General features: G+C 35.1%; 2 protein-coding genes across 2 annotated transcripts; both read right to left on the reverse strand.

Moving 5' to 3' along the window:
- Positions 1–9,229: 9,229 nt before the first annotated feature.
- Positions 9,230–10,303, reverse strand: LOC133294164 (uncharacterized). Its single transcript, XM_061492812.1, has one exon. It carries the CDS (start codon positions 10,301–10,303, stop codon positions 9,230–9,232), a length of 1,074 nt encoding a protein of 357 aa, XP_061348796.1.
- Positions 10,304–21,136: 10,833 nt separating this feature from the next.
- On the reverse strand, positions 21,137–23,925 carry LOC133294165 (organic cation/carnitine transporter 4-like). Its single transcript, XM_061492813.1, has 2 exons — positions 23,592–23,925; positions 21,137–22,299 (listed from the first exon to the last, which is right to left on the reverse strand). The coding sequence occupies exons 1-2, from the start codon at positions 23,923–23,925 to the stop codon at positions 21,137–21,139; spliced, it is 1,497 nt and encodes a 498-aa protein (XP_061348797.1).
- Positions 23,926–25,553: the final 1,628 nt, after the last annotated feature.

The raw sequence follows: 25,553 nt of genomic DNA on the forward strand, positions 1-25,553 counted from the left end.
ATCATCCAGAAATAGCATCCAGAAGGTGATATTTTAAGATTTCTATGACAAGGAAAAATTTAAAACAACTAAATACAATATCAACAAAATTAACGTAATATTCCCAAAAATATGTTAATCTACCAAACCACTTTTTAATAATATTCTCGTAAAACTCATTTTCGCGTCAGGAGATCGTGGTTCAGTTAAAAAATAATTTCTCTTGTAACAAACGCCGGCTGAAAACCTAAATCACTTTTCATTCTTCACGTTCACTTTTCACTTTCACCGTTCACAGTCTCTGTTAGTCGGAAAGCCTAAGATTTTCAAGTCCCCGCCACTGGCAATTGCTCACTATGTTTCAAGGAATGAGGTGAGTCCCTTCCCCTAAATCACCCTTTGGTGCTTCCCGAAGCGAGGTATTTCAGCGTTTAGTTTAGTTTGTGATTGTGTTACTCTTGTTTTTTTTTTTGTCTGTAATGGGTGAATGATGAAATTTTCTTCATGATTTGCTATCACGTGGTTAGTAAGTATAAAGAACCTGGGATACACCACTCCAAAATTAGTTTGGTTTGTGTTAATTCCACTTGAAAACGAACCTTCCACCCTAAAACCTAGCTCAAAGGGTGAAAGTGTCAAGACCTTATGGAGGTCACATTAGTTGCCCACATAATTAATGTGAAACTATATATCTCAACAGTAATGCTTAGAGCTTGTTTCTGGAATGTAAAGCTTTCCCTCTCTTCCGCTCTTACACTTTCACATTTTTACTTCATTTCCAGTTTTTATCTTCTAAGTCGATAACTCTATTTGATTTGGTTTTGTTTTTTTGCGATTGTGGGGTGTGGCTTCCGATGGGGAACATATTTTGTGATGTCCTCGTGTTGTTCGATGAAATAATCCAATGAGGTATTGATTTTAATATTGTTAACCACAAGAAAATAATTTCAAGAAACTACCAATTTTTTCATTTATAAAAAACAAAAAAGTGCTAAAATAATGGTTTTATAAACACCTTTAATTGAGTCAAAGCTGGAGTCTTTTTTTTTTGCATCAAAAGGCTACTTTTTAAACTTCTCAAACTAAAATCCACGTCTAATTTCTTTATGTGATATTGGATTCATCGTGCAACTGTAGGGCCGCTGGCTGATAATTTAGATGCATATTTTGTTAACTGTGTGCTAGTATCAGCTGAAAAACTTTCTTGACGTTTGTGTTATATATTGTTTTTTAATTAACATTGTCATTTAGTTTGATAAGTTAGGACATGAATTCTAATTCTGATGTGGCTATCTTAATTTGTGATCTCTTCATGTTTATAAAGAATGCTATCAACTGTATTAGTGCCTGTTGGATCTTAAATAATTAACATGCTCTAATATTCTGTATTTCTTTCTTAGGTTTGGTTCACTTGGTTAATAAAACACTACCAGGCAATAAATGCTTTGCGTGCACCTTACCTTTGGACAAAGACACACGAGAACCATGGTTTGTGGGGAGTGCAAAGCCAAGCTGTAACCGTTTAATTTCAGGGTACTCTCTCTTTATGTTTATACTACAAAAGTTCTTTCTTTTTTTTGGTGTGTTGTTGATCTTTCTCTGTTTGTGTTTTAATTTGTGCTTTGCACGAATTCTGACATGGGAAGAGTTAAAAGTGCATTTCTGAAAAAATAAAAAAAGAATACTTTTGGTGTTGGTGTAATTGGAAGCCTCCACTATCAATGGCTTGCGTGAGAAGCCTAGGAAGGATAGTAAGTTAAAGAGTCTATTTTAAACTTTATTCTCCTAGTACAAGTCCCGATTTTGGTTCTGTCTTGTTCTGTATGAATTATGCATTATGCTTTTCTCTGTTTTATTGTGCATCCGTAACTAGTTGGGATAAAGTGAAAGTAAATGCTGGAACACTTCGTTGATGTGAACTTATGTTACTAATGTATTGTTACATAGCATGATGGGCTAATTATGGATTATTGATCTTCGATTCTTCGCATTATTAAGCAAGAAAGTGAATTGTTTTGATTATGTTTGACAGTCAAACACGGTTGTGATTATTTTATTTTAAATGGCATTTCGGTTCTTTGAATTGTATCGGGGGTTTAAGAATTTCATTCTTTCTAATCTTTTCTGAGAATGACATGTTTTATACCAGCATAGGAGTTAAATTTACTACTGTTCATAATAGAAAGGGTGATGTTTGAGAATTTTGTATCTATGCTTTTCTAAGTGAGTGGGACTTCTGCGTGAGACTCACTCATGAGTCATGCTTGTGGAGAGACACAGACAGAGACCATTATTGGAATATTTGACGCTTGTTAGGGTGACACAAATGGGTGACATATATTGTAAATAAAAAAAGTGTCCTCAAGGACAGCTTCCCCAAAAAATAGAGGTTTATAGGAATTGCAATCTATTATCCTCAGGTGTTCCTTTTTTGCAAAGGAGTTGAGTGCGTTGGTAGGTAGGTGTTAAGCACCCTCATGGGTATCATCATCTTTGAAGAACAGCATAGATTCTTGCTCATCGAGGTATCACTAATCAAATCAGTGTCACCAAGAACATGAGCCCAGTCCCTACGGCCCCTCACCATCAATTCTAGAATCTCATGAAGCTATGTCTTTGCCAATTATTATATAAAATATCTCTGTTGTAATGGGCCTGTATCTGGGCTTTCCACCTTCCCAATACTTCTTTATTGTTTACTATTTATGGCAAGGACCCAAGTTCTGGTGTAAAGGTTAAAATATAGATAGATATCTAAAAGTTTTTTTTTTTTAATTACACTATAAGGTGGTAATTGGAACACAACATTTCGATTAATTCATCTTTCAAAATTAGTCAAAGGGAATCTACCCACACCCGAATTCGAGATTATTAAAAATATTGAAACATGACCTCAAAAAATTGTCAAAACTGTTAGTGGCATATATATTAAGCCCTCCACAGTTGATTCCATCCCTCGGGTTAAAGTATATACTAACCCTGTCTTCATGTTTTATTGAGTTATACTCTTCACGCTGACCATACACAGTAATTGAGTTCAGTTCTTTCTCTCCTTTCAATTTCTCCACCTGGATACAAACCCAAATTGTCAATAAATGTAAAATCCAAGCACAGACATAATTCATAAAGGCAGAATCTTAATACCAACTAATTTAGTTGCTCAATTCTAGTCGCTTGCCCTACAAACATTCTCGAGCTCCTTCTCTTGCATGATGCCTTTTTCTATTACATTTTCGAAATGCTTTAGTTTGGCGCTGAAGGCTTACTTTTAGTAATATATAGAGTGTTGATTTCATTGTTTTCTTGTGGGGATAAATATATTTTTAATAAAACGGAAATTATCTTGGTCACCTGAAAGGTTTTTTTAATAAAAAAGTTGGTGGGCTGAAATACTAATATTCAAAAAATTTGTATGTCGAAGACCCATAAGGCTGCGGAACTTACCATAGTTTGGCGCACCCAAATGCCGTGGACGCTATTGTAAGCTTCTTCCATTCCTTATAATAAAGTTTATGTCTTTAATAGACTTTTCTTTACTATTATAGAGTAATTGCATGTCTGTCAATTTAGTTTTTTTTTTTAATGATATATTTAAAGTTCCATACAATAGGGTACCTAATCTGCGGAGTTTCTCTCTCGCTTTTTTTTTTTGGTACACTATATCTCTTTCTATTTTATCTTCTTCTAAGATTGTACTAGTCCACGTGTATAGACCCCTAATGCACTGTTCCAAAGAAACAAAGCTGGCCCAACGGTTGAAGCATTCTTAAACTTTTATATAATTGGGTAATGTTCCACGTGCCTACCCAATTCATTTTCCACCTTTTTACTTAGGGTTATTGTTAGTAGTAATTTTCACAAGAAAGAGTTATCGTTACCAGAGAACATGTTGAATTATTATTATATTTTTTTTTTGAATTAAGGATTCTTGAATTGAAACTCAATTAATTTTTTTATAGTATTTATCAATTATTAAAAACTGAGCTAAAAGTAAAGAAATGATTTATCAAGATTAAGGCTTCTGAGTATATCTCAAATCATGGGTAACAGAAAATATTTGCATTCTTGCAAAATCGTACATTGTTATAGCATCTTTATCTCAATTTCTGAGTTACTACAGCAAGTTTAGCTGGAGCTTTCCAAATTCAACAATAAGATTCAAGAAGAACTTTTTCCAAAGCTTATTGAATCTTTATAGAAATTTATATTAGAAAACAACTTTGATTATTTCTAATCAAAAGGGTTCATTTAACACTTAACAAAAATTCATTTTCCAATTTTTTGTTGTTGAAATACTCAAGTCTCATTCCCATGAATTTCTTGAGTTAAAAAGATGAAAGTATCAAACGAATTAGATAACAGAAACAATAACAATGCACATCAAAAATTTCACCCAATTATTTTGACAAACCCAGAAAAAGAAAAGAATTAGAAACCCATTTTCAGAAACAACAAATCAGATATTAAAGAAAAAGAAAACATGCATTCAGAATTAAAATCAGAGTAAATCGTACAAACCAAAGTATCGTTTCCTAAACTAGAGCTAGGATCTTTAACCTTCACTTGCATGCACCCTTGATTCTTTTTTCCGGCGAAGATGCTTCGTCACTGCACTTCGAGTTCAAGAAGAAAAGAAAGGCACATTCAACTTTCAACAACAATCTCTCAACACTCAGAGTCTTCTAAAAACAAAACAGTAACGAACATTGAAAATCTGGATCTTAAAATATGATCTATGTTTTACAACCCACAAAAATTAACAAAAGCAGAAATCTCCTTTCTTTTTGTAGCCGTCCATCTCCTGACCTGTCCAATGGTTCTGAATTGTTCCCTCAATTTGATCCACGTGCCTTCTGTATTCTTTTACCTAAGCTGAAAGTAAAAATAAAATAAAACGTGTAAGAAAACAAGCCAATTACTTCTCTTCTTTTTTACCTTCTTTTTTTTACTTGGGCCATTTCAATTCCTTTTAGGCCTATTTACCTGAAACATCAATTATTCATAGCCCAAAGAGATTTAAATAACATAAAATAATACAATAAATATATATATAATTTAGTGGTAACAAAATACCCGAAACTTAAGCAATTGCTTGCCCTCAAGCAATCAGACAAACATTCACTCAGAAAATAGTCTGTTAGCTCAGGCTTAATGTTAACCAATTCCTACATCAAATTAATCATCCAACTCCAGTCAATCAACAATCATAGAAGCATTCAATCAAAAATTCATGCACATTCAAACAGTTGCAACCCTTAACTTAAACTGATTCAATTGACATTCCACTGAATTCCTTTCCAGACATATTCAATCACTTACACTCTTTTTTTTATAAGGAAGTTCACTCATTATCCTCATGCATGAATGCTTCCAACCTACACCATCATTTAGAAACTTGAAGTCCAATATGCTACCTCCATCAAAGGGTGTTTAAGGCTTGTAATGAGGCAGGGCTAGGATCTTTGTTTTTCTGCTCACTTGGCTAATTAAGCTAACCCTTAGTGTCTAATTAATCTTCATTACTTTTTTCTGATTTTTGCCTAAACAAGACAAACGGAACTACTGACTCTCTCCTCCCTTTTGTACAACTCCCTTCTCTTTTTTTATTGATCACCTTCACAATTTTTACTTTTGCCTCTTTTCTTTTACTTCAGCAAGCTGAGAGATCTTTTTTTTTTTTTTTTTAAAGAGAGAACTCTTCTTTATAACATCACTTGTTCCTTTTTTTTTTACCTCCTGATCCTCTTTTCTTTTCTTTTTTCTTTCATTTTTTTTTAAACAACTGACTTCCCTTTGCCTTATTTAGCTTACTGTATTTCTGAGCTAATGAGAATTAGCCAAACACTAAGCTAGCCATATAGGGTGGACATGGAATTTGGCTTATAATTTCAGGGTACATGATCAGAAAAGAAAGGTTTCAAGCTCAAATATGGGGACCAAGGGATATAATTAAAGTGTGAGACTTTTGGCTCTAGGCTACACATTCAGAAATAATGCCCTAATCACACAGAAATAGCATATTAGTCATCCAAACAGAGTGCAGTATTCAAAACACCAATACACAATAACCACTCATAAAGGAATAAAGTGTTTAGGTTCAAATACCTCACATGGGTTGTTAATCCAGTGGTTTATCAGTGAATCAGCAAATTAGGGATCACAAAATTTTTTTATGGCATGTAAATTGATTTTAAGCTTATATAAATACTGATCAACTAAGTTAGATCCCTAATTGATTAGGAATTAATTTAATCAAATCTGATTATACTTAAGTAGTGATAATGTTAAACACATCAGGTTATAAATTATTTCCAGGTTACCACTCAGCTAATCAAGCATTCAAAATCTTTAAATTTTTATCATTTTTAAGCTCAATCAGCAAATAATCAGCAAATTGTTGGTAACAACATATAATCACCCCAAACTTAAAATCAAGCTGGGTCCTCACAGCAGAACATAAATATATATAAAAAAAATAAATTGAAAAAAATAAAAAAATAAAATTAAGAACCTGGGTACCAACAAGAGATTGAGCTGCATGTTGTACTGAAATATGAATCAGTGAGCAAATCAAAAGAAAATGGGTCTGTTAATAAATAAAGGCAACTCAGAAATATCAAAAGGAATCAGCAATAAAATAAATAAAATAAAGCAAATAAATTATTTTCCACAAATTTTAGTATAAAAAATTACAGAATATAAGAAGCAATTTACAACTTAGAATTTTTATAATCATCAACCGAGGAACAAACACCTATAAATGACAGTAATTTAACAAAAATATCATATTCAAAAAATTAGACATACCACTCATGTAAGCTAAAAAATATATAGTTTGAGATGAAACATTTCACAGGCACATGCAAAATTGCAAAATGAGGGAGTACCTACATTTCTTGGCAATATTGTTGTTTTTATTTCTCACAACATGTCAGGTAAAGCTAAGATAAAGTTGAGAGTATACAGCACAAGGAAAAGAAAAATACGATATAGCTCAAAGAAAAAATGCAAAAGTGGTTTAAGTGAAAGGAAAAGAAAAGAAAATAAATAAAAATAAAAATATAAAAATTAAAATTAAAATTCCTCACATGAAATCAAACCCAAACAATAAAAAATTATTACAATTCAGAAAAGAAAAAAATTAACTAAAAAATTACGTTTGAATCAAAAAATAAAAATAAATAAATAAATAAAAATTTAGAGCTCAAACGATCATAATGAGGGCTTGTTTAACAAAAGGGAATAATGGTAACAGGGTCAAAATAATAAAATTAGAAGCAAAATCGAGTTAAGTTTTTGTTTTTAATTTGAACATACCTGAGTTCGCACAGTGGTGAGGAGAATTTGAGAGAAACAAACCGAGACCAGTATGTAATGAAACCCAAAAGTTCTCGCTTGAGCTTGAACGAAAATGGAATCCAACTCAAAATCCAAACCCTATGCAGCTAAATCGACAACAAGCAAGGCAGTGAAGAGCTACTAAAAAATAATGGGTATTCTCGGCTGAACTTGAAGAAAGAGAGATATGGGTGGTGACGAGGGTTTGGTAAAGTAGAGAAAAAAATATCTGGTGATTATGGAGAGAGAAGAAAAGAAATGTCACTTTCCTTGGGTGTAATTGAAATGAGATTAGAGCAGAGAGTGGTCACATCAAACGGTGCTTTCCCTAATAGTAGTGTACTAGAGAGCAGCTTAAAAGCATTTATTGGGTGCAGACCACCGTCTGAAACAACTATGTAAGAGTTGTTACTTCACTATGAATTACCATGTTTGTATTTGTGCCAATTAGGTGACGCTGAAGTGGCAAAATGAATTGAAACAAAGAGGAAATAGAGGATTAGAAAAGATGAATCTGAGCGTTGTCAGAAAAAATAAATAAAATAAATAAAAATCAGGGGGTTAAAGTATAAAATAGGCTAGAAACAACTAGGCCTATAACTAAAAATAATAAACAAACATATGACCCATTTAGCCTTATGCAAATTTGATTTTTAATTGATTTTTATTGGGCCCAATCTAATTTGGAAAAGCCAACGACACAATCTCCTAACCTTATTTTCTTGGGTTAAATTTTTTTTATAACACTTTCGACATTTTAATTTCTACCCAATTCAATATATCTCTAAATTTACAACATTGGGTCATAGAATTAAAATGGACCAAACAGAGCCATGAAAAACTTGGATCCAAGACACTCCCCTCTCTTTTTATACTCCTTTTGCAAAAGTAAACACTTAGTGCACACAATTTTTTTTATCAAGGTACGTGCAACTTAATGGGCCAAGAAATTGAATTGTGCTTAGCATAGGTAGCTCACACTTACTCCAAACTTAGTGATTTGCACTCTCTCATAATGCTCACTCAGCACAACAGATCCACTTTAACTCCTCAATCAACTCTTTCTTTTTATTTCATAGAACAAATTTTCCATTGATTTTAAGAAGACAGCACTAACATATGATAGTAAAAAAAATTAATAGGATTCCTACGTAGCATCTATACTACAACAAGTTGAAAACTACTCAAAAATTTAAAACTAAACATATCAACAGTTACACACACTAAACTAACCTAAGCTACAACAGCCACAAGTACACTAACTAACTAATCAACTACACTTTTTGTGTTTGTGTTTCATCCAACATCTAATAAAGAAATGAAAATCTTCTCTTTATTCACATGTGTACTCCAGTAATGGTTCATCCATCTAAACTTGATTGGAAATAATTTGATTCTTATCTTCAAATTTAGAACAATTTGTCCTGTATCCAACCATTTGATTATTTTTTTTTGACCACTTCTTTTATGGTTAGATTGAGCTTTCTTTGAGGCTCAATAGAATTGTTATTTTCAGCAATTAGCCTTATCCTGTGCATACAGAAAGAATGACTAATGCCTCTAATATTAGTCATGGTCCAACCAATGGCTCTCTTATGATTTTTAAGCACATTTAGCTGCTGATTTTCCTCATTGCTTTTGAGGGCAGATGCAACAATTATTGGGAGGGTGCTATCTGTTCCTAGAAAAGCATGTTTAAGGTGGGTTGGGAGTTCTTTCAACTCCACTTCAAGTGGTTCCATAATGGATGGTTTAAGAGGTTTAACGATTCTTTCATTAAGTCCAAGGGACTCAAAATGTTTATCACCAAAGAACTTAGTAGGATAAGATGTTAATGCACATGCATGATCATGATCAGATGCAGTATTCTCATTAATTTCTAAAATGGTAGATTCACATGCAGATTCATTAATTAAAATTTTTCTTGAACATGGGTAGCAACCAAGTGATCAATGACAGTTATAGCAGAACAATCATCAACATCATCATCCACATATTTCATGGCTTTAAAAACACTAAAGGTCATAGTGTCATGATTTATCCTCATTGTTAACTCCCCTTTTTTAACATCTATCATTGCACCCCCTGGAGCTAAAAATGGTCTTCCTACTATAATAGGAATGTTTTCATCCATTTCACAATCAAGGATTATGAAGTCAGCTGGAAAAATAAATTTGTCCACCTTTACCAAAATATTTTCCACTTTTCCTTCAGGGTATACAATAGAGCTATCAGCTAGTTGGAGAGTTAATATGGTGGGGGAAGATTTTATTCCTAGTTGCTTAAAAATAGAAGCAGGCATCAAATTAATGCTAGAGCCTAAATCACATAAAGCTCTATCAATATACCTATCTCCAAGAACATATGAAATAGTAAAAGAACCTGGATCCTCCATTTTAGGAGGTACTTTTGTAGAGACGATGTTGCTGCATTCTTTGGTAAGTGCCAGTGTCTCAAACTCCTCTATTCTCCTCTTCCTTGATAGGATGTCCTTCATGAATTTGATGTAGCTTGGCATGTGTTGAAGGGCCTCCACAAATGGAATGTTGATCTGGAGTTGCTTGAGGATGTCTAAGAACCCCTTGAAGTGCTGCTTCTGATTTTGTTTTTGGAGCCTTTGTGGAAATGGAACTTGCCTTGCCCTTGATATTGGTTGAATGCCTTCATTTTTCTGCATAGATTTGGCTGACTCCTTTGATTTAGGTGCTGATTTTTCTGTTTTGCTAGAATCACCTTGCTCTTTGATGTTTTCTGAATCTTGCACTTCAATTACAGTAGGCTCTTCCTCTTCAATTGGTTGCACATTTTTTTCTGCCAACTTCCTCAAGGTAGAAGGTCTAATAACATGCTCTGGTTGTTCAACCTCTCTTCTATTTCTCAAATGGAGAGCTTTACAAAACTCCTTCCCATCTCTCCTTGGTGCTTCAGTATCACTAGGAAGAGTCCCCACTGGTCTATTGCTAAGGGAAGATGCAATCTGCCCCATTTGTGTCTCTAAGCTCTTTAAAATTGCTCAATGACTTTGAAGCATGGTCTCATGATTTCGCAACATTCGATTTGACCACTAGTTATTTAGAAGAGGCTGAGTTTCTGCATTAGATTGCCTTTGTTGATCTTGAGGATTTTGTGAGTTAAAACCAGGTGGAAAAGGAACTTTTGGCTGATAAGGTTGCTGCCTTCCTTGGAAGGACTGATTCTGATTTCTATTTCCAACATTTTGATGGTAATTTTGGCCCTGATTCTGGCCAAAATTTCCACCTTGTTGCTGCCATCTGCCTTGGTTATAATTCCCTCTATTATTGTAGTTTCTGTTGTAGTCACCAATATAGAAGGCTGAAGAGGGGTTGCTTGGGCACTCTTCAAACAGATGGGCACCATAGCAAAGTGAGCAGATTTGTGTGGCTGCAGCTACTTGGGCAGGTGGTTGCTGTTTGGTTTCAGCCATTTGCTTAACTAAAACCTTGACAGTGTTATGCAGTGCTGCCATCTCAGCTGCCATGGAAGTGATTTCACTCACCTCATAAAGTCCAGTTGCCTTCTTTGGAGCTTCATCTCTCTATTCAGGCCATTGGCAACTGTTTTGGCTTAATCTCTCAAATGTCTCAAAAGCCTCTGGATACCTTTGCAACAAAAACATTCCATTGGCAGTAGCATCCAAATGAGTTTTGCCTTGGTGACTCAATCCTCTATAGAAAATTTGAATGGTGGCCCACTTAGGAAGACCATGTGTAGGACACCTTTTTATCAACCCCTTGAACCTAATCCAGCTCTCATGGATTGACTCATCAACATACTGTCTAAACCCTGTGATGTCATCCCTCAAATCACACACCTTTGTGGGTGGGAAAAATCGCATAAGGAAGGCTTCCCCAAGCTCTTTCCACGTGGTGATCGACTGTGTAGGAAAATCTTCGATCCACTCTTCTGCTGCCCCAGCTAGAGAAAAAGGAAATAGCCTCATCCTCATAGCGTCTGTGGATACTCCATGAACAACAAAAGTATCGGAGATTTTCATGAATTTTGTGATGTGCTTGTGGGGGTCTTCCTTGGGTAACCCATGATATTGAGTCGTGGATTGCAGCAGCTGTATCATTCCTGGTTTGAGATCAAAATTCCCTTCCACTCCTGGCTGGACTATGCCAGGAATCACTCCATCAAGTGATGGAATAGCATATTCAGCAATGGGAAGCTCTTCATCCACCATAACTAGAGCATGGTTGCCATTCCCATTGCCATTGTTGTTTTCTCCATTAACAGATTCATTGTTAGATTCTGCCATCTTCAAGAATTCAGCAACAAATGTGTGTAATACTGCTGGTTGCTGGTTACTGGTTACTGTAATCAGAATTGAATTCTGCAAGAATCTATCAAGAACTTGAAATTGGAGTTAGCAGATAACAAGAAAAATATGTGAAAAAGAAAAAGAAAAGAAAAGAAAAAAATTTAAGAATTCTAAAACAGAATCACAAAAAGAAAATAAAATCAAACACCGTTCCCCGACAATGACGCCATTTTGTTGGTAGTAATTTTCACAAGAAAGAGTTATCGTTCTCAGGGAACAGGTTGAATTATTTTTCTTTTTATTTTTCTGAATTAAGGATTCTTGAATTGAAACTCAATTAATTCTTTTATAGTATTTATCAATTATTAAAAACTGAGCTAAAAGTAAAGAAATGATGTATCAAGATTAAGGCTTCTAAGTATATCTTAAATCATGGGTAACAGAAAATATTTGCATTCCTGCAAAATCGTACATTGCTATAGCATCTTTATCTCAGTTTCTGAGTTACTACGACAAGTTTAGCTGAAGCTTTCCAAATTCAACAATAAGGTTCAAGAAGAACTTTTCCCAAAGCTTCTTGAATATTTATAGAAATTTATATCAGAAAACACCTTCGATTATTCCTAATCAAAATGGTTCATTTAACACTTAACAAAAATCTATTTTCCAATTTCTTTTTGTTGAAATACTCAAGTCCCATTCCCATGGATTTCTTGAGTTAAAAAGATGAAAGTATCAAACGAATGAGATAACAGAAACAATAACAATGCACATCAAAAATTTCACCCAATCATTTTGACAAACCCAGAAAAAGAAAAGAATTAGAAACCCATTTTCAGAAACAACGAATTAGATATTAAAGAAAAAGAAAACATGCATTCAGAATTAAAATCAGAGTAAATCGTACAAACCAAAGTATCGTTTCCTAAACTAGAGCTAGGATCTTTAACCTTCACTTGCATTCACCCTTGATTCTTCCTTTCGGCGAAGATGCTTCGTCACTGCACTTCGAGTTCAAGAAGAAAAGAAAGGCACATTCAACTTTCAACAACAATCTCTCAACACTCAGAGTCTTCTAAAAACAAAACAGTAACGAACATTGAAAATCTGGATCTAAATATCTGATATATGTTTTACAACCCACAAAAATTAACTAAAACATAAATCTCCTTTCTTTTTTTAGCCGTCCATCTTCTGACCTATCTAATGGTTCTGAATTGTTCCCTCAATTTGATCCACGTGCCTTCTGTATTCTTTTACCCGAGCTGAAAGTAAAAATAAAATAAAATATGTAAGAAAACAAGCCAATTACTTCTCTTCTTTTTTTACCTTCTTTTTTTTACTTGGGCCATTTTAATTCCTTTTAGGCCCATTTACCTACGACATCAATTATTCACAGCCCAAAGAGATTTAAATAACATAAAATAATACAATAAATATATATATAATTTAGTGCTAATAGTTATACATGTATAATGTTACATGAAAAACACTATTTGGTCCTACACAAACATAAAAGAAGAGAGAGAAAATGAGTTGAGAAAAGAGAAAATAAAAAATTGTGGACCCCACGTCTGTTTGTTTGTGTAGAAAAAGAAGCTTTCATCATGTTATTTGGTCCTTAAACGATTAGCTCCAATTTGTTCAAAAGTAAGCCTTTCAACCAATGTCTCAATATGAGAGATTGGTTCATAGGATCACTACATGATCTCATAGCATTTTTATGCACCGAGATAACATTTTTTCCAACATGACGTAAAAAGGCACAATTTTCTCCATCATTGACCTTTTTCCAATTTTTGAAACCCTCAACAATAAATGTACTAAGTCAAAACGTCCATTGCCACTTGGTTTATTAAATAAATTACAAGGCAAACAAAATGCAGCATCTTTTGTTGGAGAATACTCTAGCCAAGATGGAAACAAATCAAACCCAGATGAGCAAAAACGACGTTGATTCTTCTCTGGCCCAGAAAAAGGATAATTTTGAAGCTTGCATTGATATGGACCACGTTTAAGATAAGCACGACGAATTTTATCTTGTTGATTGATATGATATTTCCATATTGGAAGACGTAGTGCAGGATCTCTTTCAACAAAGCAAGATCAACTTCTTTAACTACCTCTTTTATTTTCAATTCTCGGAGACTTTGAAGGAGGAGTCTCAATATTTGATAATCCAGCATTAGGAGTAGATGAGGACGAAAACTCAACATTCTTTCTCTTAAATTAAGTATCAATTGTAGCATTCTTCCCCATAATAATCACCTACAAATAGCATAAATTATTCTATCTCTTCCCCATAATAATCACCTATATTATTTTAATATTTAAAACGTTTAAATTAGTTGTAGGTATTGAAATCTATATTTTTCTAAAGCCTTACAATTTGTGGGAAGTGCACATATACATAATTTGAACTATAATAGAATGATAAATTTTCCTAAAATTCATCTCTTCAAATATTTTTTTTTAAAACAAAGCATAAATTATAAAAACATAGTAACAAAGAGATATAAATTAAATAATAAAAAATTTGGATAATTTTTTTTTTAACCTTACCACTAGTTGCCGGCTTGCCAGTAGCCCACTACATAAAAGATTGAACACAGCAACGAGAAAAGGAATTTTTGTCTACTAATGCCCTGTTGAAATCGCTATTATCAAATTCAAATTTAAGAAATTCATGTTAGAGAAAGAGAAAAAAAAAAAAAAAACTGCCTTACAAGTCAAGAAGAAGACGATGTGCACAATGCCCTGCAGCGGATGCACCACTAACGTAGGATCTAGCGGTGAAGATTAAAGAGTAGGTTTCGCTTTTTTAAAAAAAAAAGAGAGAGCAGAATTGGTACACATAAAAAGAGTGAATAAAAAAATACAAAGATTGTTGTTCTGAAATTTTAAATAAAGGTAGATTAAAACCAAGGAGTAGTGGACTAATAATTAATTCTATAAAAGAAACAGCCCACAATAAGAAGCCCATTACAATTTTATAGCCCAACATAAGATTTTAGTACAATTTTCCAACAACTGCCAGTGCAGATCGTGCTTCACGGATGTACTTCCAGTCTACAATCAGTTAAAGGCTTAAAGTTGAGGAATTGGGACGACGGAGGACAGGGGCAGTAGAGCTGATGAAGATGATGAAAATTATATATATATATATATATATATATATATATATATATATATATATATTAAATAAAAAATCTAAAAACCAGAGAGGGGCGGTGGCCAACCCTAGCCCCTCCCTTGGGTCCGCCTTTGAATTGTTACATAATAGATACATTTCCCTTTTAGTTATTATCCTTCCATTCTCTTTGTAAACATATCTAATCTCTCTCCCTCCATTTTTTACCTTTTTTTTTGTTTTTGTAAGATGCCTATCCACCTGAATGCTAAAAGCTCAACTGGGTAAAAGCCCAAGTACCGTAACCCTTACTGAACCAAATTCTCAACCAAGTACACATGAGAGGACCAAACAAAGCTGGCCTAATCTTGCTTCACCTAAAAAAAGTAATATTAAATTCTTATTCGCAACATATCAGTAAAATAACTGTTTCTGAGTGAAAAGTTTTTAGCTCGTAATTGCTTGGTGGATCAGTGGACCTTTCTTGAGAGGACCACCTTAAAAAGAAACAATCCAAATTTAAATTAACTACAATCTATGAAGTGCTAGGCGTTTGAAAATTGCACGTTGAACATATTAAGAAGGTTTTAGCTTATTCCATGACTTCGTTAATGTAACAAAATAAATCCTAACGTTAATAGCGGCTGGTTAGGACTATAGGATACGTTCTAGTCTTCATATAAGACTTGAGTGATATAGTTAAATAAAATTATACTAAGTCGCTTAGGAATCAAACGACTTAATAAAATTAATATTAAAAAAAAGTAAACATACATATAATTTGTTTTGTGTCTATGGATTAATTTCTTTTTTAAAAAACTCAATTACCTAAAAAAACCCAATAATTTCTTACAATTTATACCATTTTGAAAAATAAATTTATAGTTACTCCAACTTCATAAAAAGTAGTTCAAGTTGCACCACACGGGTCAAAAATTCATTTGTTTAACGTCCATCAAGCCCAAAACTTAAATCGAACGTTAGTATGTCTTCTTGTATGTTAGCATCAAGTGACATCAGAGAAAGAGAGAAAAGACAAGCACGAAATAAATCTCTCATTGTATTATTAGTAACTGAATCGTATTTACACCGTAAGTGTCTTATATATATATACAAGTCTTGTGACCTAAAGTTAGTTAGAGTTTGTTACATTATATGGGCCTTAAGCTACTGGGCTTTCATCCCCCCTCAAGCGTAGTGGGCTGGAATCGCAGGACACGAAGCTTGGATTGAAAGTCGACAAATTTGGCATGAGAGACTGCCTTTGTAAAGCCATCAGCTATTTGTCGAATGGCTGGAATATGGTGCACTGTTATGAGCTTAGTGAGGACTTGTTCTCTTACAAAGTGAAGATCTAGTACAAAGTGCTTTGTCCGTGAGTGGAAGATCGGATTAGCTGTGAGCATCACAGCTGACTGGTTGTCACAGTAAACAGTGGGTGGTCGAGGAAGAGGTATTTGAAGTTCAGACAGCAGAGATCGAAGCCATGTGAGCTCAGCAATTGTAGCAGCAAGGCAACAGTACTCTGCCTCCGTGCTAGAACGACTTACAACATGCTGCTTTTTGGAAGACCAGGTGATGAGGTTGGCACCAAAGAAGATACAAAAGCCACTGGTGGAGCGAAGATCATCTAAGTCAGATCCCTAGTCAGAGTCACAGTAGGCAGAGAGGTGAAAGTGAGTTGAGGGATTGATTGTCAAACCATGTTGGATCGTTCCACTGAGATAATGGAGGATACGTTTCACTGCTTTCCAATGGGAGTCTAGAGGTGTTTGCATGTACTGACATGCCTTGTTGACCGAGTATGCTATATCAGGACGAGTGATAGTTGCATATTGTAGTGCACCAACCACCGATCTGTAGAGAGAAGGGTCAGCAAATGGGGAACCATCAGAAGAAGACAACTTTATACTCGAGATCATTGGTGTTGGCATCGGTTTACAGTTATGCATGTTGGCTTTGATGAGAAGATCAGTGATGTACTTTGACTGATGAACATGTAGACCCCCACTGAGTGTTGGTAGTGTCTCAATGCCCAGAAAATAATGGAGTGGACCAAGATCTTTGAGTGCAAATGCCTTGTTGAGGGACTGAATCAGTGAGCTGATAGCTGAAGAGGATAAGCCAGTCACAAGTATATCATCTACATAGACAAGGACAAATGTGGTATGAGTTGGTGTGAAGGAAACAAATAAGGAGTTGTCACACTTTGTGTTGGTGAATCCTAGATGATGCAGAGTGGAACTCAGTTTATCAAACCAGGCACGAGGAGCCTGTTTGAGGCCATAGAGTGCTTTTGTGAGCTTGCAAACTAATGATTTGTCAGAGGCCAAGAACCCAGGAGGTTGTTGCATGTAGACATCTTCATGAAGCTCACCATTGAGGAATGCATTGTTAATATCCAGTTGATGTATTGGCCAGCTTCTGGATAAGGCTATGGTGAGTATTATGCGAATGGTTACAGGTTTGACTACAGGACTGAATGTCTCCTGATAGTCAAAGCCTTCTTGTTGATGAAAATCTTTTGCTACTAACCTAGCTTTGTATTTGAGAATGGAGCCATCTGGTTTGTATTTGGTGCGAAAAACCCACTTGCATCCAATAGGTTTTCTGTCTGAGGGAAGAGAAACTAACTTCCATGTGTTATTTTTCTGTAGGGAAGTGTACTCTTCTTGCATAGCTTGCAACCAATTTGGTTGAGATAGTGCTTGTGCAACTGAGGTGGGCTCAAGAATAGTGATGTAAACTTTGGGCTTGTATATACCAGCTTTGCTACGGGTGATCATGGAGTGATGATTGATTGGAGAAACTGGTGATGGTTGAGGTGATGATGATGCTGGTATGCAGCAGGAAGTACCATTATTTGATGGAGGATGAGAAGATGCTAGTGAGGATTCTTCTGCTTCTGTTGGAGGAGTTGCTGTCCTGCAGTTAAAGTTAGGAGAAATAGAAGCAGGACAAGTAGAGTTAACAGAATTAATAAGAGAACCAGAAATATGTGTGTCACACTGATTGGAGGTTGTGGAAATAATAGGAATGACAGGTATGGTAGTGAGAGGTTGTGATGTAGTCGAGGATGATGAAGTGGGCAAGGAAATATTTTTGGTGTAAGGAAAAAGAAACTCATCAAAGATGACATGTCTGGCAATGATAATTCGACCAGAGGGTGTAAGACATTTGTAGCCCTTGTGTGTAGTAGTGTAGCCTAGAAAAGTGCACTGTTCAGATCTAAACTCAATTTTGTGTTTGTTATATGGACGCAAATATGGATAGTAAGCACAACCAAAGGGTTTAAGAAAATGGTAGTCTGGAGTTTGTGTAAAAAGAATTTCAAGTCGAGATTTATTTTGTAGAGTTGGAGTTGGTAGTCTGTTCATGACATAGGTAGCTGTAAGAAAAGCATTGTCCCAGAATTTTTGGTGGGAAGATGAGAGGCTGCTAGGAGGGCTAGGCCAGTTTCAACTATATGCCTATGCTTGCTTCAGGTTTGCCATTCTGCTGATGTGAATAGGGGCAGGTGAGCCTATGGAGAATGCCATGTTGTTGGAGAAATGGGGTGAGTTTGAGGTATTCTTTAGCATTGTCAGTTTGGAGAGCTTTGATTTTGGAGTGTAATTGTAGTTCAGCCATGGTTTTGAAGGTTGTAAAAATGTTGAAAACCTGAGATTTAGTGGTCATGAGATAAAGCCATGTATAGTTAGAAAAGGCATCAACAAAAATGATATAGTATCTGGCTCCAGTAGTACTGTCAACACTTGGTACCCTGACAGTACTACTGGAGCCAGATACTATATCATTTTATAATTGTTTCTCTCAAATCAAGTTTTTGAGGTGAAAAAAAAATCGATTAAAATTCGACGTTTTCCATAAAATTAGTGCAGATTTATAATTGCTGTGAAATACAGCACTCCACAAAATATGGTGAAGCAATTTATACATATAAGCCAGATGAACAGAGCACTGCCTTTCCGATTTTAACAATCAAATTTTGATTATCTGGTCTTCCCCAGTGAACGTTGCACATATTTACAAATGATAACTATGTTCAAATTTAAGATTGGGAAATGTGTTCCCTACCATGTCTTATAACCAAACTCTTGGCAAGATGCGGAGCAAGGTTCAAAAACTTTTTGCGTTAATGGATCTTAAATTTGTTTGTACTAAGAGCGCAGAATTTGAAGACTTTACAACACACCAACTAAATAGGAAGAATACCTTAGTAATCTTTCACAGTATATACGCGCAGCTACAAATTTTGAATATATTAGTTAGTGCTAAAATTCAACCAGTACTAATTGTAGATATATTTCAATTAAAACTATTGTGATCAGAGAACAATTAAAGTGCTATAGCACTTATTCAATGCAACAGATCAGAACAAGTAAACGTGCTACAACATAAATATATCTCCAAAAAATTGCTACAAGGTTTTCCAACTAGAGAACAATGTTGCTTTCAATCTCTATATAGAAAATTAAGAGGATAAGTCAAAGAGAAAGACACAGATATTTCTTGATTCACACCTCCTAGTGCAATGAGATGCTACGTCTAGATTGAAGTACCTAATAATATTTTATTTATCAGAAAACAATGTTATACAAGCACTCTTCTCACACGCAATCAATAAAAATATTCAAGACTATCCTAGTGCCAAAAGCGATCCAAATTTTTTTCAAGCCGAGCCTAAGAGTTCACCAATTCCTCACACATAAGAACTCACACTCTCCAGTGGATTCTTAAGGCTGTAGTTCTTGAGAAACACTCTTAAACCAAGTAAAGAGTCACCAACCCTCTTGGTTGGACACAATACACCTAGGATAGATTTCACAAACATTGGCACACCACTATAACAAACAATACAATATTAGTTTCTTAAGAAAGAAACAACTCAAGATTACACTGCACCTATCACACAATTTATATCACAAGAAAATATGTCCATCCGAGCTCCAAATCAAATGAACAATGAAAGAATTTTGAGTTTCAAGAATATATCATAAAAGGCCCAAATTCTTGTGTATTTTCAAACCTGGATTTTTATCTCGATTAGAACTACACCTTTGAACAGATCTCTATGTATTGCATATTTATTTCTCAGAATCTCTACAAGAATATCTCCCAATATGCGATTGTTTCACCTCTCACTGTTTCCATGATTTCAACCCAAGAATAGGGCATTTCAAGATGAAATGGGTAGATGAAAAGAAATTCTTGAAGAGAAAGAAATTTTGCCCATGGAAAATCACAAAAGTTGAATAACATTTTCTAATCTCACTTCCACTCACGGTTGTTAGTCAAAAAGTATCAATAGAACTTGTGATCTCTAAAGGAAATTTTTTTAAAGAAGATAGTTAAGAGTCTAAACGCTGTTTTTGTAAAGTAGTAAGGAGAGTAAATTTTTGGTTCAGATTATACAAAGATAAAATATTAAAGTGGCTTATTGAAAAGTAAAAAGTGAAAATCAACTTTTTGAAAAGTCAAAGTGCATTTTCTTAGATGAGGTTTTTTTTTTATAGATTTATTTAATTGATTTAGTTTTTATTTTTAAAATTGATTTTTACATGAAATTCTAGTTGTGCCCTTACTAGTTATGAGAATTTACCAGTTTGCCAAAACTTTACAGATTTACGAAAATGCCCTTAACCCATAGTAAAAAATTTATTAATATTTGTTTTGGTAGATAAAAGTTTATTATTTTTAATATGTAATGCAATGGAGCTTAGGGTGACATTTTGTGATATAAAGAGTGTGTTACAAAAATTTAACTTATATAATTTGAGATATTCAATTTTTTCTTTGTTAATATCAAAATGCTTTAGCATATAGGAGGTCCATCACAAACCACCGGTCCTTGGATCAAAATAAAATTAACTGCTCTTTGATTTGATTTTGATTAAGGAAAAATTAAGAGGTTGTAAGCTGTATAATCTCCCTTTTAAGTTTTACTAATCTATTGAAGATTACGTTTTTTATTTTATTTCTTATTTTACAAAAGAGTTTGCTCCAAAACGACGTCATTTTGTGTTAGGAGAATTTTTTTTAATAATAAAGACTAATATAACTTCGTAATAAATTAGAATTACAAAAATATCTTTCACCTTAGCCCAAACCGTGAGATAAACATTAAACCTTTTACAAAATTATCAATTAATTAAGAGGACAAATTCGTTTCAATGTTTCATTATCCACGAAAATGGAAAAAAAAGTTAGTGAGCTAAGCCAATCATTGCAAGTTTATGACAAATATGATACAATGGAGAAGTATTTATAATATATATTATATAACAAAAATAAAGTTCACTAAAAGTGATAACAGTTTATATTATTTTTCAATATGATAAATTCACCAGAATGAAGCTTCCTGGGAAGGAATCTAATAAGAGCTGTTAAGTCCTTCATTTGAAATCCTAGGATTGTGCAATTCCAGCTTCTAATCCATTGAATGTATCATAGAGTGGTTGGTTCAGAGTCTCCGGCAGATAAAACACAAACACACCACCCACAATCCCGCACACTGCAAAGACCATAAACGGCAACCATCCACCCAAAACCACCACAAATGGCGCCAATATGGCCCCCATTTGCGCCGCCTGAGTGGTACACCCAAGCGCGGCGTTCCTCACCACCGTAGGGAACAACTCCGCCGTGTAAATAAAAAGCAAATTATAAGTCCCCGCCATCCCAAATATCCCTAAAACACCACACACCATTCTCACCACTTTCCACACACCAACGGCGTTACTCATTAAACTTCCCATCAAACAAAAGAACCCACTGAACCACATCGTCCCAACAGTCAACGGCTTCCTCCCAAACCTGTCTAACAACACCGCCGTTATTATAAACGCCGGCATTTCCCCCACCGAATTCAGCAACACATTCAGGTAAAGGTTGATTTTCAGGTTCACAACGTTTAAACTCAGACCATAGTACACCAAAGAGCCTAAGAAGTTAAGAGCCACTGCTAGTAATAACCTTACACGTGTGATTGGTGTGCGAACCACGTCCAAGATGGATCCAACAACTGCATCTTTGTTCTCCAAGTGTTCATTATTATCATTTGCTGATGCTGAAGCTTCTTCGTCAAGTGCTAGAAGAACACCATCGGGAAGTTGTTTTCCATTGGAAGAAGCAATGGTGGACATGAGCTTCGTGGCCTCTCTTATTTTGCCACGAACGAGGAACCATCTTGGGGACTCGAAAATGAAGGGAAGGACAAGGATGATGTAGAGGAAGGAGGGGATGGAGGAAGCTATGTAGAGATGGCGCCATGTTTGGAAGATGTAGGCAATGCCTGAGAGAAGTGCAATGCCACCTGAGAAGAAGTAGAAGGTGGACATGCCGGCGACACCACGTTTTTTGGGGCCGATAGGCTCGGTGGCGAGGACGAAGGCGCAGAGGCCAACGCCGCCGGAGCTGAAGCCGGTGAGGAGGCGGAGCAGGGCATAGGTCCAGTAGTTAGGAGAGAGTGCTGTTAAGCAGCCAAAGATGGCGTTTAGGGCACAAACCACAGCTAGACAGCATTTCCTTCCGAGAAATGAGTCTGAGAGGTGACCAAATATTCCCGCACCTGAAATTATAACATCAATATTATGTTATGTAAAAATTATGTGTGATTTTTACATGAATAAGGTTGAATTTTAGTTATTTTTGATAAATTAACTAATATAATTTTAGAGAATAATGTTTTTCATTCCATGGAGATAAGTGACGTACAGTAAGTTCAAAATGACAAGTTATTTTGGACTGGGGATATTTTTATAATTCTAATTTATTCCAGAATTATATTAGTCTTTATCACTATACTTTTTTAATCTTTCAATCTGAAAATGATATTGTTTTGAGCTCACTTGATATAATTTATCTACATTCAGTAGAGAAATATTAAACCCATAAAATAAAAAAACTTGAAATTAATTAATTTAATATAATTACTCGCTATTGATTTGTTAATAATGACCGAGGTTTAACACACCCCGATAATGTTAAAAGAATAAATGAAATAATTTATTCCAGTTCTTATGTCCTTTTATAGAAAGTTATTTAAAAAAGTGAGGCCAATTAATTAAAAAAGTGATTGAGTACCGAAGGAAATTTCAGATTGTGGGGTTAATAAGCCATTAGAAAAGTGAGGAATTTGACTAATCTGCGTGAGTTCATGGGATTTGAGTAATAAGTGTGCACAAACAACAGCACACAAAAGAAAGAAATAAGTGAAAGTGCGCACAAGCAACAGCACACAAAAGAGAGAAATAAGTGAAAGATGAGGCTGACATGCAATAACCAGATGAGGCTGACTTGCAGTAACCAATGGCCATGCTTCAGCTCCCACATACGACGTCACATGCTTATCTATTTATATGTTTTTCTTCACCTTTATATTAAAGTTCAGAGATAAAAAGAGACGAAACTGAAAGCAATCTTGAAAAGTAGATTTCGTGGGATTGTAACGGTACACCAAAAGAAAGAAAGAGCGTGCCTTTGTAGTTATATGCAAACATTTGAAAACTTGCTTTTTTCCAGTTATATGCAAACATTTTCCCTGTCATTCTAGTCGTACATGATCGATATTGTTGATCTTTATAGTATATTGTACCCATATACGTTAAATGATATTCTGCAATTGTCTGGTAAAATTTGGATAACAACTTTTTCCCTGTGATTGTACGTCCAAATTTGATTGATAACCATAAGTACAATTGTCCAAATTTATTCTCACATAAATAACTTTTTTATTTTTTATTTTTTATTTTTTTTTTCTAATTATGCATACTATAACGATGGCCAAGAAGATGATGAATCTAGCTAGGAATTACTATTGAAAAAACATCAAGAAACGAAGATAAGAGAAAGTGAACTAACCGATCATACTGCCGACGAAGAACAAAGCATGGACCAACCCAACCTTAAATTTGTCTCCACAAATCAAACCCCACTCGGACACGGTGGTGCCGCCGCGGCCTCCGACCCATTCCCACGAACCCTGTGGGAGGCCACAGACGCTCGGGGAAGCAGCGTCGCAGCTCGAACCGGCGGCGCCAGGGTGGCACTTCCATTGTGGTTCACGGTCAGCAAATATCATAACCATGGAGTGGAAGGCCCCGAGTGTCCAAGCGAGGCTGGTGAGGACGAATTGCTTCAGCTGCCACCGCCCGAATTCCCCACAATGCTTCTTCAGCATGTCGTCGATGCACATCTTCGTCGGTAACCGGAGGTCGTCACCACCGTAACTGGATTCTAAGGACAACGTGGTGGCCATTATTTCAGCACTTGATTTTTATTGTGTACTGTTTTCTCTATCTTTGTTTTTGCTGCTGCTACTTCAGTTTCATTGCATAAATTCAGTGACGGACGTTCCCTTATACTAGTAGCGCCACGTGCTTTTTTTGTGGAGAATATTCTTAAATTTATTTAAGCATTAATGAAAATAAAGGTTGTTTACAGTGAATTGTGCTACTGTTGCTTGTCTTATTATATCCATACGTGGGATTAGATATGAACCATTAATGAAACTTTAGGGGATAGTTTAACCTTTAAAATTCGATAATTGTTTTTCCATTTTTTTAAATAAATAAATATCAATACAAAAATCATATGCATTATTGTTGTAAATAATTATTATTTAGTTATTATTTAGTCATTTATTTGTTGTATTGGGCCAAGCCCATTAGGTCAAAATTAGGTCAAGTATTCTCTATAAATAGAGAACCCTTTGTACAGATAATACACAATTCAATAATATTTCAAATACCCTTTTCTTTCAAGTTGGTATCAGAGCTGGATTGGGCTCGAGCTAGCCTAGTGATTGGCTAGAAGGCGGGTCGAGTACTTTGCGCTTCGGATACTCGGTTGAGGGGGAGCATACCAATGGTGGGTTTCACACTTGAGGGGGAGATTGTTGAGATATTCAAGTGTGATGAGTCCCACATTGGTCGGTAATGAGCTAAGTGAAGAGTATATAAGTGAAAGGACTCATGAACCCATGAACCCATTGATTCTGGTGCTACTGAGCATATGGCTTGTTGTGCTGACTCCTTTATTTCTTATCATCCTACCATTGGAACTCATACAATATCCATAGCTGATGGCTCACATACATCAGTTGTGGGTTCTGGTGACATAAACTTACAGCAGTCCTTACATCTTAAGGATGTTCTTCATGTTCCTAAACTCTCCACGAATCTTCTTTCTATTCACAAAATTACAAAAGATTTGAATTGTACTGTAACCTTCTTCCCTACCCATTGTGTTTTTGAGGATCTCACCACGGGAAAGACGATTGGTAGTGCTAAAGAGCAAGGTAGGTTGTACTATCTGGTGTCACAATCTCCCACAAATAAAGTAACAGATCACACCTTCATGTCTCATGGTCAATCAACTGCTGATTCTTTAATTTAGCTGCATCATAAGCGTTTGGGTCATCCTCCATTTAGTTTACTCAAATCTTTATTTCCGTCATTGTTTTTGTCTAAGTCTGTTGAGTCTTTTCATTGTGATGTTTGTGAATTTGCTAAGCATCATCGTGTGTCTTTTCCTTCTAGTATTACAAAGAGTGTTGAACCTTTTGATCTTATTCATTCTTATGTTTGGGGTCCTTCTAAGGTCCCTCATTCTTCTGGAAATAAATGGTTTGTTTCTTTTATTGATGATTGCACTCGTGTAACTTGGGTTTACTTAATGCGTGAAAAGTCTGAGGTACCACAACTGTTCTTTCAATTTTATAAAATGATTGAGACTCAATTTTGTAAAAAAATCAAAAGACTAAGGACAGATAATGGTACTGAATATGTCAATCACTCTTTTTCCCAATTTATACAAAATCAA

The sequence above is a fragment of the Gastrolobium bilobum genome, unplaced genomic scaffold (genome assembly GCF_033153095.1).
Source record: "Gastrolobium bilobum isolate Gb01-03AN ecotype WA unplaced genomic scaffold, APGP_CSIRO_Gbil_v1 utg50999, whole genome shotgun sequence".
NCBI lineage: Eukaryota > Viridiplantae > Streptophyta > Magnoliopsida > Fabales > Fabaceae > Gastrolobium > Gastrolobium bilobum.